Source organism: Mesoplodon mirus (genome assembly GCF_964341445.2).
Source record: "Mesoplodon mirus genome assembly, chromosome: 3".
Taxonomy (NCBI): Eukaryota; Metazoa; Chordata; class Mammalia; order Artiodactyla; family Ziphiidae; genus Mesoplodon; species Mesoplodon mirus.
Genome location: NC_138978.1, coordinates 89549906 through 89564680, shown reverse-complemented (window position 1 = coordinate 89564680; position 14775 = coordinate 89549906). Strand labels below are relative to the sequence as shown.

At 45.5% G+C, this 14775-nt stretch overlaps 1 protein-coding gene across 1 annotated transcript in view; it reads left to right on the top strand.

Annotated features, from left to right (window-relative positions):
• Positions 1 to 5044: 5044 nt before the first annotated feature.
• ABCA4 (ATP binding cassette subfamily A member 4) overlaps positions 5045 to 14775 on the top strand; it is a gene marked incomplete at its 5' end in the record, with an annotated part of 129837 nt that continues 120106 nt past the window's right edge. Inside the window, 3 exons of the mRNA XM_082614295.1 lie at positions 5045 to 5110; positions 12860 to 12953; positions 14386 to 14527. Coding sequence (XP_082470421.1) covers positions 5045 to 5110; positions 12860 to 12953; positions 14386 to 14527 — 302 coding nt within the window. The remainder of the gene's footprint in view (positions 5111 to 12859; positions 12954 to 14385; positions 14528 to 14775) is intronic.

Sequence of the window (14775 nt, the reverse complement as noted above, 5' to 3'; positions counted from 1 at the left end):
GCCTCTCCTGTGCATTCCCTTCATTCCCTCTTACTGTGGATCAGATTTCTCTCAGCGGTGGGGTACACAGACTTGGGTCCACTGCCTGTCCTATGGCACTTTTGTGCAAACTAGAAGGTGGAGGCAGCTTCACAGTTGCATATGGGTGAGCAGAGGCAGATTTGTGAATTGAAAAAAGCACTCCTTTTTCTTGGATGCAGCTCTATACCAAGGCCCAAGGTTTGGTCAGCAAAAGTAAGTGAGATTTCAGCCACTCCACTCTTCTGTACAGACTACAAACTGAACCTAGTGACCCAGCATGGCCTCTAATTTCTCCAGCAGCTTCTGTGCTTCTGTAATGCTGAACTCAAGCTTCTCTCAATTCGACAATAAAATATTCTGTGACTAGGCTCTGATTGGCCTAGCTAAGGTCAGGAAACCGCACATGACCAGTCAGCTATGGCCAGGAACCCGCAGCATTTACTAGTCTACTGTAGACCCTTCCCTTGGCGTTGGGGCCACCCCCAGAAGAGAACAAATTCTTTGTGAGTTAGGCAGCCAATCTGTTGGCAGCTCCTACCCAGGTTTTGATATTTTTTTCAGAGAAAATTACATAAACTGATACTCACTTATTTCACTGTTATCAAATATTATTGAATAGCTGAGGAAATATTTATGTTTTTCATTATGATTGAAGGAGTTTGAGGATTTAACTGCCAATGAGTTAGTTTTAAATTTGGAAGGAATGAACTCAAAGTTAGAAATCAAGATATTTTCCCTTTATCTTACATTGTGATGTCTCAAAACTGTCTTTATGCTTATGACATAGATTCGCAATGCTTCCCACCCTACCTATAATCACCGTTTTCAAAGAAATATATTTTCAGTGATGTGTTCAGGGAACATTTTACTTTCTCCAGCTTGTTGGAAATGAACTATGGCTATCTATTGGTATTAGTTCATTATCAAATTTATCTCCACTCCAAAACTACAGTGGTTCTAACCCATTTAACTTATATATTTTTCAGAGTATTTTTTCCAAATAGAAACTTTTTAAAATTATAAATTATTTTTCTCTGCTACCGAATTTTTTCAGAATAATTTGACAAATAACAGAATGTCTCTCTCTCTCTCTCTCTTTTTTTTTTTTTTGGCCATGCCACGCAGCTTGTGGGAAGGGATTGAACCCTGGCCACGACAGTGAAAACACCGAGTCCTAACCACTGGACTGCCAGGAACTCCCAGAATGTCTCTTTCTTGATAACACTGCATTTCAACCTTCAGAAATAGGAGCGAGGTAATCTTTAAAACTTCATCATTTGTCTTAAATTTTTGTACTTCTGAAGGTAAATATGGGTTGATACGTTAACTTCACAATTCCCAAACCGTGCACAATTCCCAATCCACATGTAGGGTCCTAGCCCGAAACCACTGCATTCCTTACATTTACGTCACTTCTAGATTTACCCCAATCAATCAGTGTTATTTGTGATAATTATAAGAATAAAATACGAAGTTTTCAGCACCATTCTTGACTAGGCATATTCTCAGAGGTATCTGAGAAAACTAAGAACACAGCCTTTTATTTTGACATAATTTTTAAAAAACTGTAGTTACCTGGGGGGGAGCGGTGGTGGTGAGGGTGGGGTGGAGATCACACCTAAGTGTAGTTATAATATTTAAAGAGCCTCAGCGTCACCAGTCATTAGGAAAATGCGAGTCGAAACCGTAAGATACCATTTCATACCTGCTAGGATGGCTATTATAAAACAAAACAAAGCAAAACAGAAAATAGCAAGTGTTGGTGAGGATATGGAGAAATTGGAACCCTTGTGCACTACAGATGGAATGTAAAATGATTCAGCTGTTACGGAAAACAGTCGTTCTTATGAAAATTAAATATATATTTATCATTTGATCCAGCAATTCCACTTCTGGGTACTTACCCCCCAAAAAAAGTTGAAAGCAGAGACTTGAACAGATATTTGTGCACCTATGTTCATAGCAATATTATTCACAATAGCCAAAATATGGAAACAGTGCAAATAACTAGGGATCAATGAATGGGTAAGCAAAATGTGGTATATATAGACAATGAATATTATTTAGCCTTGAAAAGGGAAGGAATTCTAACATATGCTCCAACATGGATGAACCTTAAAGATTACACTAAATGAAATAAGCCAGACACAAAAAGAACACCATATTTGATTTATGTGCGTACCTACAGTAGTCAAGTTCATAGACACAGAAAGTAGAATGGTGCTTGGCAGGAGGAGGAGGGAATAGGGTTATTGTTTAATGGGTATAGAATTTCAGTTTGGTAAGATGAAAAATTTCTGGAAATGGATAGTAGTAATGGTTGTACGACAATGTAAATGTACTTGGCACTACTGAACTATACACTTAAAAATGGCTAAAACGGTAAATTTTATGTCGTGTATATTTTGCCACAATAAAAAGAGGGTCAACATCAAAAAAACACTTGTGCAGGCAAGAACATCAGGTAGGGATAATGCCATTGGAGTATCATCAGTTGAATTGAACAAAGTGCTCATAGTTTAACTTTTTCTATTGTAACTCAAAGAAAAATAGCATATTTTTATACTATGACAGGACACAATTTACAAAGCTGATGTCTGATGACCACCACTATTTTTCTTCCCTTTGGGAATTTGGAAGGAGGCACATTTCTTCACCAGCTGTAGCTCCCCAGAGCAATCCCACATACTCTCCAACTTTGTCCTCCCTGGGAATCTACTTAATCAGTCCCAGGGCTTAATCTTCTGCTTATATGCTGATGATTCCCAAATCTGTGTTTCCATCCCAGAACTTCCTGCTGAATATCTCCACTTAGATGTCGTCATGGGGACCTCAAAGTCAATATATCAAATCCGAGCCCGTCTTCTCTCCCACTTGTTCCTAATCCCCTGGCCCCTTCTCTGGCATTCTCCTCTCAGTTATGGGCACCACCACCTCACTATCCGGCCAGCCAAGCCCTAAACCCCAGTCATTCTAACTGACTTCTCCCTCCTCTTCATCACCCACTTCCAATAAGCCACCAGCCTGCTGTGTCTCCAGCCCCTCCCCTCTTACTGCCTTTGCTCAGGCCTCTGCTCCCCACCCCACCCCCACTCCGCTGCCAGAGTGAATTTACCACTCTTGGCAGCCACTGGATTAAAATCTGCAATAGCCTCCTGCACGATAAAACCCATATTCTGTAGTATGCAACAATGTCTTAGCGATTCTGCCCAGAGCCCTCTCCTGTTTGGGTGTGCCCAGCACCTGTGGGCCACTCAGAGATCACTTCATAGGTGCTCAGGAAATCTCAGTTGAGTCAATAATAATTATCAATTCATCAGTCTGGTCCCTGGCTCCCTTTCTAGCCTACTCTTTCAGCACTCCTCCATCCATACCCTCTACTCCAGCCTGCTTTACTTGTTGGTGTTTCCTTGGGCAGGATAAACTATTCCTGCCTCCCTATCTTTGCAGCGGGGTAAAATGACTTGTTTAGGAACCCAACGTTGTCATGTGTCACCCTGAGCAACGTATTTAACCCCACTAGACTTCAGGTTCCTTGCCTGTAAAACAGAGTAAATGCCTACCTCACAAAATTGTAGTAAGGATATAATGAGATAACATATGCAAAAGTGGTCTGTAAACCATAAAAATGGTATAAAATGTTATTTTGTAATTCATCAAAAGCTAGCTTTAATGCCACCACTTCCAAGAAGCCTTTTTGATATCCTAAGCAGAAACCATCCTCCTCCTCTTGGAAACCCCACCATACATAGCCCGTATGCTCTCATGGATTCCATCACACTCCTTAACTTATCCAAGTTCATGTCTCATGTCTACAGCCAGATCACAAACTCCATGAAGTCAGCATCCATTCCTACTCCATGGCTCTCCCTCCACCCTATCAAGGTCTCAAGTGTCTAGAGTCTTTCAAAGAGAATCAACTTCTAAGATTTGAAGAGATGGAGACTAAAAGTTCCTAGTGGTGAAGTAGCAGGAAGTCTTCTGTTTGCGATGCCCCTTGGGATCACGGATCCACCTCCAAATGACAAGTCCATCCACTGTGAGCTGGAATGACAGTAGCTGACCCACCCGCTGCCAGTCCCCAAGCCTGGACTGCGTTAGACATGGCTGGTCAGTCACAGGCCCTGTTCTGCTGAGCATGGAGGGTTCCAGCAACTTTTCCAGCACAGCTCCAGGTAGCCATAACTAGTTGATCAATTTCAGCACAAGAGAGAAAAATCCTTTACCATCCACTAAGCTCAGAGATGCCTGCAAATAGCTGGCCTAAAGTCACTACAGAGCAAGATAAAGGGTTATAAAAAGGGAAGGATGACTTCAGATCTGGCATGTGGGCTAGTTGGGCTTTAAAGTAGACGTGGTGGCGCAGTGGTTGGGGGTCCGCCTGCCGATGCAGGGGACGCGGGTTCGTGCCCCGGTCCGGGAGGATCCCACATGCCGTGGAGCGGCTGGGCCCGTGAGCCATGGCCCCTGAGCCTGCCTGTCCGAGCCTGTGCTCCGCAACGGGAGAGACCACAGCAGTGAGGGGCCCGCGTACCGCAAAAAAAAAAAAAAAAAAAAAAAAAACCCTCTAAAGTAGATGTCAATCCCTGGGTGCTGGCTCAGGGCAGGCTATTGCAGAGGACACGGCCCGCACTATATTTATGCACAGAGATTTTGTCCCGAACTGAAAGATCGAAGATTCCCAAAGGCATCCCCTTCAGGAACCCCTTTGATGGGGGAGGGAGCCTGAGGGTCTTGGTTTCCCACGAAATGGCCCCACCTCGGTTCACTTAGTGCTCAGCCACTCATGTCTTCCTAAAAAGGTGCCAACAGAGTGTCAGCCTGTTTTCCTCCACAAAGGGATTACGTGTAATTAAAAGGGATTATGCTTTGAAGGAAGAAACTAGCCTTTAATCAGCCAGAGAAGGACACAGCAGCCTGAGCTGGAGGTGCTCTGGGCGCCATGTATGCCTGTTGCTGCCTGTGAGCCCCAGCCATAGACAGAGGGCTAGGAGTGGTCTCCCAGTCTTCCGTGGTCAACAGCATGGGCTTTGCCAGACAGATCAAGCTTCTGCTCTGGAAGAACTGGACGCTGCGGAAAAGGCAAAAGGTAACAGGTGCAGCTTGTGGTCTCAAACTGAGGAGGTGTGGAGCAAATAGACAGTGGAGAGAGTGGGTGGGGTGGGAGTGGGTAAAGTGAGTAGCCAATGGGCTGGTTGCCATTTATCACTGAAGCAGCAGGTAACTGTCTGGCTCCTCTGTGAGCCTCTCTGACAAATGTCCTTCACAGGAAGATGTGCTTCTCTGTCCTGAGGTAGCTGCCTTCCACCTACAGCCCAGCACAGCCATATTATAAAGTCTGCTTTTGCCTGCCCTGAACATGAATCCATTGCCTGCCCATCCCCCCCCCGCCCCTGGTTTTTAAACCTGCTCCTCTGTCCACATGCCCTTGTGCAGCCATACTGTGCGGCAGGAAGAGCCTTAAGTCCTGAAGATCAGGCTCAAAGGAAAACCATGCTAAGAGCTTTCCAATCCAATGATACGATGTTTCATTGGTTCTACAAAGCACACTGGTTTTTCACATTTCTGAAACTGGACGGCAGCTCACAATCAAGTGACACATTCTTTTCTTAGTGTGCAAAAAAATAACAGTGCATCTAACAATTGATGGTGTCTTAGATTCAATGAGATATCTTATCAACAACCACAGACGTTTACTGAGACTTCCAGTGAGCACACATGGGACTGGGCTGGACCAGGGACTTAAAAGACACAGATCCTACACACTTCGAGTCTGGCTGTGAGAACCCAAAATATGTTTTGAGACCAAGAGCAAGAAAAAGGAACATAGGCCAAATATCCCCTGAGAACAGGCAAGAGCCACAGGAGATCAGGGATCCCAGGGGTATACATGTAAATCTGACTGGCCTTTGTAATTTTTTCTAAGAAAGGGTAAAGAGTGAATATATAACTATAAAGAAATAATGCACATTGCTATGGCCTCAGGGGCATGGCAATGCCAGATGACTAAAGGAGCCGAGAGAAGGTGAAGGGGGGAGGATTGAGGGGTGGGCAGGGTTGGGATTAGAGGGAGCCAGGCAAGGCAGGAGAGCTTGGAAGGAGACAGGGAGGAAGATGGGCTGTAGGGAAGAAGAGAACAGATCTGTTCCAAGCTTCGATTCAGAGTGGGTTTGTGTGGGCAGGACAGGGTTTTTGTGGGCGTTGGAAAGAAGGTTAGCGAGGGAAGGGGGCCAACAGGTGGAACATCTGAAGACCTATGATGAGTGTCTCAGTCAGGGTCCAGTCAGAGGCACTCTAATACAAGGAGGTGTTAGCTAGTACAAAGCTGGTAACTGAGGATGTAACAGAACTCCAGGATGACATGGAGGTAGCAATTGCAGGATGCAGCTACCACCCCTAGAGCTGAGAGAACCAAAGGGAGAAAGCAGAATACAGAGGAGAAGAACACAGAGGAGATGTTAGCAGAGGTGGAACTCAGCCCTGTGAGTAATGGATGCAATGAGACTGCTGCTGGGGTCTCTGAGACCAGTCTTAGGCCCAGACCCAGGAGGAAGAAGCCCTGGCTGGCAAGAGGGTTTGGGACTGAGGTAGAATAGCCTAATAACTGGCATGAAAGGGAGCAGCAAGGGACACAATCCAACCATGTGCACAGATGATCCTTCCCACTTGTATGGCTTGGGCAGGACTTAGGGAGGCTGGAGGGGAAAGACAAGTTAGGAACCCCTCCTACTGGGAGACACCAGTGTCCTCAGGCTGCTTTCCTTTGTCAAAACTGGTGTGATTTTCAAATTAGCACTGAAGTTATTTGCTATCCCAGGAGCCAAGTGCTAAGGGTAATCAGAGACTCAATCTCTTATTTCCGGGAGCTTCCTTTCTAGAATGCAAATAGGCCAAATTGAAACAGGCTCATTACTAAATTTGTTCACTTATTCATTTAATAACATTTGTTATTAAAGGAACCTTCAATTAACAAATACTTAATAATTGCCAGGCACTGTGCCAGGTGCTGGGTACACAGTGACCAACAAGACAATCACGGTCCCTGCCTGCATGATGCTTATAATCTATGGGATGCTGAGAAATTAACATTCTCACTCAATTTGACTCTCAATGTGCTCTTCATGGTCCTCAAAAAATGCACCCAAGGACTACAGCTGCTGGCCTGAAATGATTCCATTCCTATGGCAAAGCATGTTGACGTTACAGAGAATAATCCTATTTTCAGTCACAGGTTTTGGCTCAGAGGCCCTCACAGTCTCTGCTACCTTTTGCTGGTGTTGGTAGGTGGCCCCTGTTCCGGGACTCTGTCTTCTCCAGTGTGCTTCCTAGGGGAGCACATTGCCAGCCCCTCTGCAGCGAGACGGGGCCTTTCAGGGTGAGGACCTTGACTGCGGGAATCTCCCAGGAAGCACCTAATTGGGGCTGACATTTGTATGATGACATCCTGATGGCCTGGAAATTGAGGTCTCTGTCTGGTGTGCCTCCAGCTAGCTTCCCCTCTGCTCCCACATTCCGGAAATTTCCAGGATGTCTGGGTATGATGGAGATACCCCACAGCCCCTAAAAGCTCTGATAGGGATGTGTGGCTCCTTCTGTAAACTTTTGAAGCTGCCTGTAAACTTTCTGGAAGCTTCTGCCTTCACAAAATGGTGACTCTAAGAAAGAAAAATACAATACACGCAGCCCATAACTCAGCTCCTAGGTATTTAATTCCTCAAACTTTCATGGTTTTTGATGTTTACTGTTGTGAGCAGAGCAGGAGCAAAAAACAGATACCAAATTTCCCCATTCCTCCTCTCTTTATCACTAAGAGCCTAAATGAAAGTCTTCAGATCTCTGCTTTCCTCCCTCCCTTTTTTTCTTCCTCTGTTGACATTATTAAGTATTACTAAGTGCCCGGCATTGCACTAAGTATCACCTCATTTAACCCTCACCTCAATTCCATGAGAGAGCTACCGCTATTATCCGCCATGGGTACTGATGAAGTCGTTGAGGCTTCAGCTGTTAGTGACTGGTGGGGCTGGATCCAGGACTCCAGGACAGGCAGACACGTCAGTTACCCCACACTGCCCCCATGTATAAAGCCTCGTCTAATAAGCTGGTCAGGAAGACCACAAAGATAGGGTGACTGTATAATTTGTCATCCAATCCAGGGTAGTTTTAAAAGTGAAAGGAGGCACTATTAATAATAATAGTAATAATTAATAATTGCACCAGCACACTAAGTGTAAACTGATACTGGACCTGGCAAAACCGGGCTGTATGGTCACCTCTACGTCCTATATAGCCAGGTGAGTTAGACAGCCCCTGCCCTCATGGAATACAGAGCCAGGTGGAAGCAGGTGTCTGTGCACAACTGCTGAGCGGAAAACCATGTGCAACTGTGGAGTAGAAGGAAGCTTGGGGTGGGGGATGAGGATGAGCTCTGGGAGCTCAGAAGAGAGACTGGGGTTGGCAGGAGTAAGAGAAGGCTCCACAAGGAGTTCGTTCCCAGAACAGGCGTTTCCAGAGATAAGACCTCTCCCACTGGTGGGGACAAATACATGTGTGCCCACATTTCGATGGGTCAGGCTTATAAAGACCATTAGATGTGTCTCTTGCCCCTTAGAGCCCATAGTCTAGGGCCCCTTGGTGTCATCTCCCTGGTCCCAGCTTCCATATCAGGGCAGGATATTTGGGGAAGCCTAAGGATTCATGCGAGTACAGGGCTTATCATTTCTCGGACCCCAGACCTGGACATCTGGTACCGCTGTGACCTTTGACTTGGGGACCAGAATTAGGTGAGGAAAACCTGGCAGGTGTGGAGAAGCTGGGCAGCCAGCTCCAAGCCTTCCCAGGTCCTGGGTTATATTCATTCAGGCTAAGAACCCTGTTTGGGCTCTCGGTGCAGAAGGGAGAATCCTGCAGCTCATTTCAAAACTTGGCCACCCGCTTTCAAATTGAAACCAGAGTAGGAGGGAAAAAAACCTAACTGGCCAAGATTTAAAACAACAAGCACGACTCTGCCCTTCCTTGTGACCCCTCCTCCCCTAAGTAGGTTGAGTGGTAAAGAGAGGGGGAGGGGAGGGGAAAAAAAAAAGGGAACAAGGAAATACCAGTTTGGAAAAAAAAATTTCCACCGGCCCCTTCTGAGCTTCGGCTGGGCTTAATTAAAGTTACAGACATGTTTAAAGAGAAGGGGTGTGGGGAGTCAGAGCTGCTCTGAAAACATGTTTTTAATTACACTGTGGAATTTCTCCCTAGGGTATGCCTGTGCACAGTTGAGCATCAAGGACAAAGATGCCGCTCTGGGGTTGGGGTGCTGAGTCCACAATTCTGGGGGAGGGAGAAGAGGTTGTTGTGAGGACGTGCCGGGCTAGAAGGGCTAGAAAAGAATTGCTGGTGGTCTTTGTGCAGGGAGTGAAGTGTGAAATGCAGCCCTTCCAAAACAAATGCTTGCAGAGTTGGAGCAGTAACACTGACTTCTCAAAAAATGCTTTTCAAAGATTACCAACCACTACCTGTGCCAGTGGTTCTCAGCCCCGGCTGCACATTGGAACTACCTGAGAAGTGTTAAAAAACAAACAAAAGACACCGAGCTGATGTCCCACGGCCAGGCATCCTGGTGTAATTGATGTGGGGCATGGCCCAAACTCCCCACAGGATTCCTGCCTGCAGCTGCGTGAGAACCGCAGACCTAGGTCAACGAAGCTGATCATTGGAGAGGCAGGGACTATAGGCAGAAAACAGCAGCCCTAATTCAGAGATATGGTGAAGAGGAACACCTGCAAGTCTGTACTAGTCCTAGCACTAGGCAAAGGATGAAGGAGGAAAGGAAAATTCTGATCTGGCCTCCTCCTGATGGGTGGACTTCCAAAGCCCAGATACTTCAAAAATACAAGAGTGAGTGAGTGAGTGGGTGAGTAGATGAGAGAGTGTGTGACTCACATGGCAAAGAGGGATGAGATGCACTAGCTTAAGTTTAGGAATTTTATCCATGGGACAGGTAAGACAGGCTGGCTGACCCTCCCATGGTCCAAGGTCCTCTAACATATGGAGTAGGGGACAGTGTGTGGTTAGTTTTCTCAGGAAGCCCCATGTTTCCAAATGGACAACTGAGCAGTTCTGACTCCAGAAAGGGAGAAAAGGAGGAAACATGAATGTGAGTGGAGGGCAGACCTAGGAGTTGCAGATAATTTTAATTATAACTCCTTGCTCTTCAGACTTTATAATGTGCTGTCACCTACAATGTCCTTGCGACCCTTGTGAGAAGTGAGGGTCAATAATAAATGGCCCACGTTGATAGAATATTACCATGTGCCAGACTCTGCTTTAGGTGTTTTACACAGTGAACTCATTTCATCCTCACAGCTGCTCTGAGAGGTAGGTCCTGATATCACCCCCATTTTACAGAAGAGACCCTGAGGCATGGAGAGGTAGAATGGGTTACCCAAGGTTGTACAGCTAATAGGGAGTGAAGTTGGCTAAGAACCCCTGGTATTGACACACTCTTAACCCTCAGTATAAGCTGTAGGACAAAATAGTCCCATTTCACAGCTGAGAAAACTGAGACTTGGGGATTAAGCAGGCCCCAAGGTGACTCCTAACCTAGCTCTTCCCATTCCCAAATCAACATCAATGTCTCACACACCAGACAATTCCCAGATAGATACTGCTCCATGGAAGGTGGCTGACTTACTAGATAGGAAGCCAGTTTTGCAAGCATCTATCTTAAGGAAGAGTCAAATGTGTGGAATCTGGACTGGTCGTCTCATTTCCTTGGTGAGGACACCACAAATAAGTTTTGGTTTCATTGTTTGCATCTATCACTCACATTGCTATCTTGTGGAACTTGCTCCCCGACCTTGCCCACTGACAGGGCGACCTGGGATGGAAGGCGTGAAGCCAGCATACATGTCCCTGGGAGAAACAGTTTGTTAAGTCTGCAAACGGTTGTTTACCTAAGCCTCTAGTCACCTCCAGCTTTCCAGAGAAACCTCCTAGACCAGTCTTGACAGAGACTCACTCATTCCACCAATATTTACTGGGCACTTATTATAAGCTTGGCCCTGTGTTGGGTGTAGTGACAAGAATAGATGTGGTCCCTGTCCTCAGGAAGCTTATAGCTAGTGAGGGGTCCACCTTCATGAAGGAGTAATGACTCTGAAGTATGATGAGTGATAAAACAGGGGAAGTGCACTGCTGTGGGAACAGCTGTGCTGGCTAGTACCCAGCAAAGATGGATGAAGCTGTTAACAGTGAGATAGGATCACCGGGGACAGTCTTTACTCTTCCTCCCTTGACTTGCATGACCTGGGAGGACTGCCAACATTTCTATGGCTATCAAGTATGCTTGGGGTCAGTCCTCTTAACACGGGATGGGACTTGTCCAATACTGGTGTTTTGCCATTTTCGGGGAGAATATGTGTCTTAAGGAAAAATCTTCTATTCTTTCTTCTTCCTATAATGTTTGTGTGAGTTTTTCCTCTAAAACATCCTCCTTAGACATATTTTGGATAAAACATTTTGTAAAACGTTACAACTGCATAATCACCACCTACCCTGAACATCTTTTGCTTTTTCTTCAGTGTATTATCTTTTTACCCACTTTGACTTATATTATGATTTTAATAATTCAGTTGCCAGCAGACCTCACCAACAGAAAAGGAACAGAGATTTATTGAGCACCTGCTGTGGTGTCCACTACTTTGCTGAGAGTTTAAGTACATTTCTTTGGAAGGAACAACAAAGGGTTAAATTTAAAACCATGCGAATAGCCCCTAGCAGATCTATATATACTTACATTTCTATTCTTAGCCATCTGCCTTAATTCTCCTTTAAATCTTATGAGTTTCCTTCCTAAGGTCTCTAGAATGGGGGTTGGGTAGAAGAACTATTACATTCCCCTATACATACCCGCCCACCCTCCCCCCAATAATCTCACACCTCCAACCATACCCTCATGTGCAATGCCTCGGTGTGGGCTGCAGCAACCAACTTGTTCTTCCTTTGGAGTCAAGAGTCCTTAAACTCTAAATTGAACCTAAATTTAAATACCTACTTTCAATTGTATGTTGGTATCAGCAACCTCTTCCAGTATTATAAAATCCTGCGGCGGCATAAGTTTAAGCAACAAGAAATGGTTGAAGGAAAACGTTGGTATACCCAGATTTCTGGGTTTGACTTTGCTATGGATCACAGTAGTTCACAGAGGCATTGGCACCTTCATTCATACATTCATTCAGTGACCACATATGCAAAGTCTAGCAGCGCTAGAAGAAGACAGGGCCGGTGTGTGTGTGGGAGTGGGGGGAATGTGGAAGAACACGGAGCCGGGAGACAGGAGGCTGGATTTTGGTTCCAATACTGTTACTGCTGATGAGACACTGCACAGGTCACCTGCCCTTCCTGGGCCTCTGTTTCCTCATCTGCAGAAGGAGAGGTTACAAGGAGACCTTTACTACCTGCAGCATCAGCATTACCTGTGAGCTTGTTAGACATGTGAGATCTTTTGGGGTCTTACAGAATCAGAATTTGCATTCATGTGCACAGCAACGTCCAAAAACATTGAAGGGCATATCTTGATGACCTTTGACGAAAGTACTGTGCTAAGGCAGTTTTCTAAAATAGAGGCAGAATGGAACCCAGAGGGACACCAAGTCTTGTTAGTCTAATATATCAAAGTAGAGGCAGTATGGGAGATGGGATTTTAAAAAAAGGAAGTCCTTTAGGTAAATATACCACAACCAAAGTCCTATTGCATAGACAGGCACTGAAATGAAGTATGTCTGCTTTGGGTATGTTTCCTGTAATCTCTTAGCATCACTGGTCTTTCTCTCTTTTTGTTTTGTTTTCCCAGATTCGCTTTGCAGTGGAACTTGTGTGGCCTTTATCTTTATTTCTGGTCCTGATCTGGTTAAGGAATGTCAACCCACTCTACAGCCAACATGAATGTAAGCATAATGGGGGTGAGGGCAGGGGGAGCCTTGGCAGGCCTGGAGGTCCTATCCATTTGTTTAGAAAGGTTTTGGGGGCTGGGGGTGCCAGGATCTGATCTGCTTATCATCATTTTATGCCTACGATGCAGAAAACAGAGATTCATCAGCGTTATGCAAACTAACTTTTAAATTCTACACATTCTGTGCAAATACTTACATGTGGTTACTGAAGAGTTGTGTAATTATTTTTTATTTCGTTGTTTTTTTCCTATACCTAAACTCTTCCTAACTTCAAAGGGAGCAGATTATAGATGAGTTCTTTGAAATATTTTGGAGACAGTTCAGAGATATGTTAGACATGGTGCTAAAGAAAAATGAGAAGGGACAAAAAATAGTATATTAATAATATAGTATTTCTTGGACCCCAAAGGTGTCCTGGGACCGAAGATGAGCCTGTAAGACTCCAAGAGTCTTTTATACTATGCCCCTCAGAGAAAGTCTTCATCTGGTTTCTGGCCAGGATGACATCTTCTGGCTCTAGACAGCTGATGTGAGGGCCTCAGGAGTTACACACAGCTGCTCAGTCCCCTATTCTTGCTCCTCAAACTCTTGTTTTTAAGTTTCAGGCCCCAAGTTCTGACTCAGCCTTCTGCGCATCAAACTCTTGCCTCTTTACCTCACCCCCCAAGGAGCCTATAACCTGTGCCTGGGCCCCCTCTTGCGTGCTTGGGGGTAGATGCTCAATACATAGTTGTGGAAGGAATAGATGGACCTCTTCTCCTCCTCAAGCATCAGCAACTCGCGGAGGCTTCTTGCACTAACATCCCTCTGCCTCTCCCCATTCCCCCACCAGAATGATGTGCTTCTCCTCTGTTCCCCCTTCACACTTCTGTCCATGCCTCTATTAGGACATTTGTCCATCTCTCCACCACACTGGGAGCTTGAGAGAAGAGAACCTGTCTCCAGCACTCTGCACAGGGCCTGGCATATATTAGATGCTCCTGCTTCTTTTTTTATTTTTTATCTTTTAACAAATTTATTTATTTATTTTATTTTTAGCTGCGTTGGGTCTTCGTTGTGGTGTGTGGGCTTTTCATTGCGGTGGCTTCTCTTGTTGCATAGCATGGGCTCTAGGCGCATGGACTTCAGTAGTTGTGTCTCCCGGGCTCTGGAGCTCAGGCTCAGTAGTTGCGGCGCACGGGCTTAGTTGCTCCGCAGCATGTGGGATCTTCCCAGACAAGGGATTGAACCCGTGTCCCCTGCGTTGGCAGGTGGATTCTTAACCAATGCGCCACCAGGGAAGTCCCACCCCTGCTTCTTAAATGTTGGTGAATGAAGGAAAGCACCAGAAGGGCAGGGGTCCTTCCTGCAGAGGCTCTAGATCCTAGGACCTGCATCCTACTTAGTGTCAATGACTAACTCCTTGTCTTCATTTCCTGTCTTAAAGGCCATTTTCCCAACAAGGCGATGCCCTCAGCAGGAATGTTGCCATGGCTCCAGGGAATTTTCTGCAATGTGAACAATCCTTGTTTTCAAAGTCCCACCCCGGGAGAATCTCCTGGAATTGTGTCAAACTATAACAACTCCATGTAAGTGTTGAGATTCCCACCATACCAGGAGGAAGCTGTGTACCCTTTATTCTCATCTTGCCCTGGAGTTCACGTGTGAGCACACAGAGCATGTGATGCTGAATGAGTGTTTTTGTGGTTTGCTGAAACCTTAAACTCAAAGGAGCAGGGCATGTTTCCTCTCTGGAGCATTCTATCAGCTGTCAGGGCACTTGAGGAAAAGGCTTCAAACTAAGGCCACATAACACAATTTCTTGGTCCATATATCC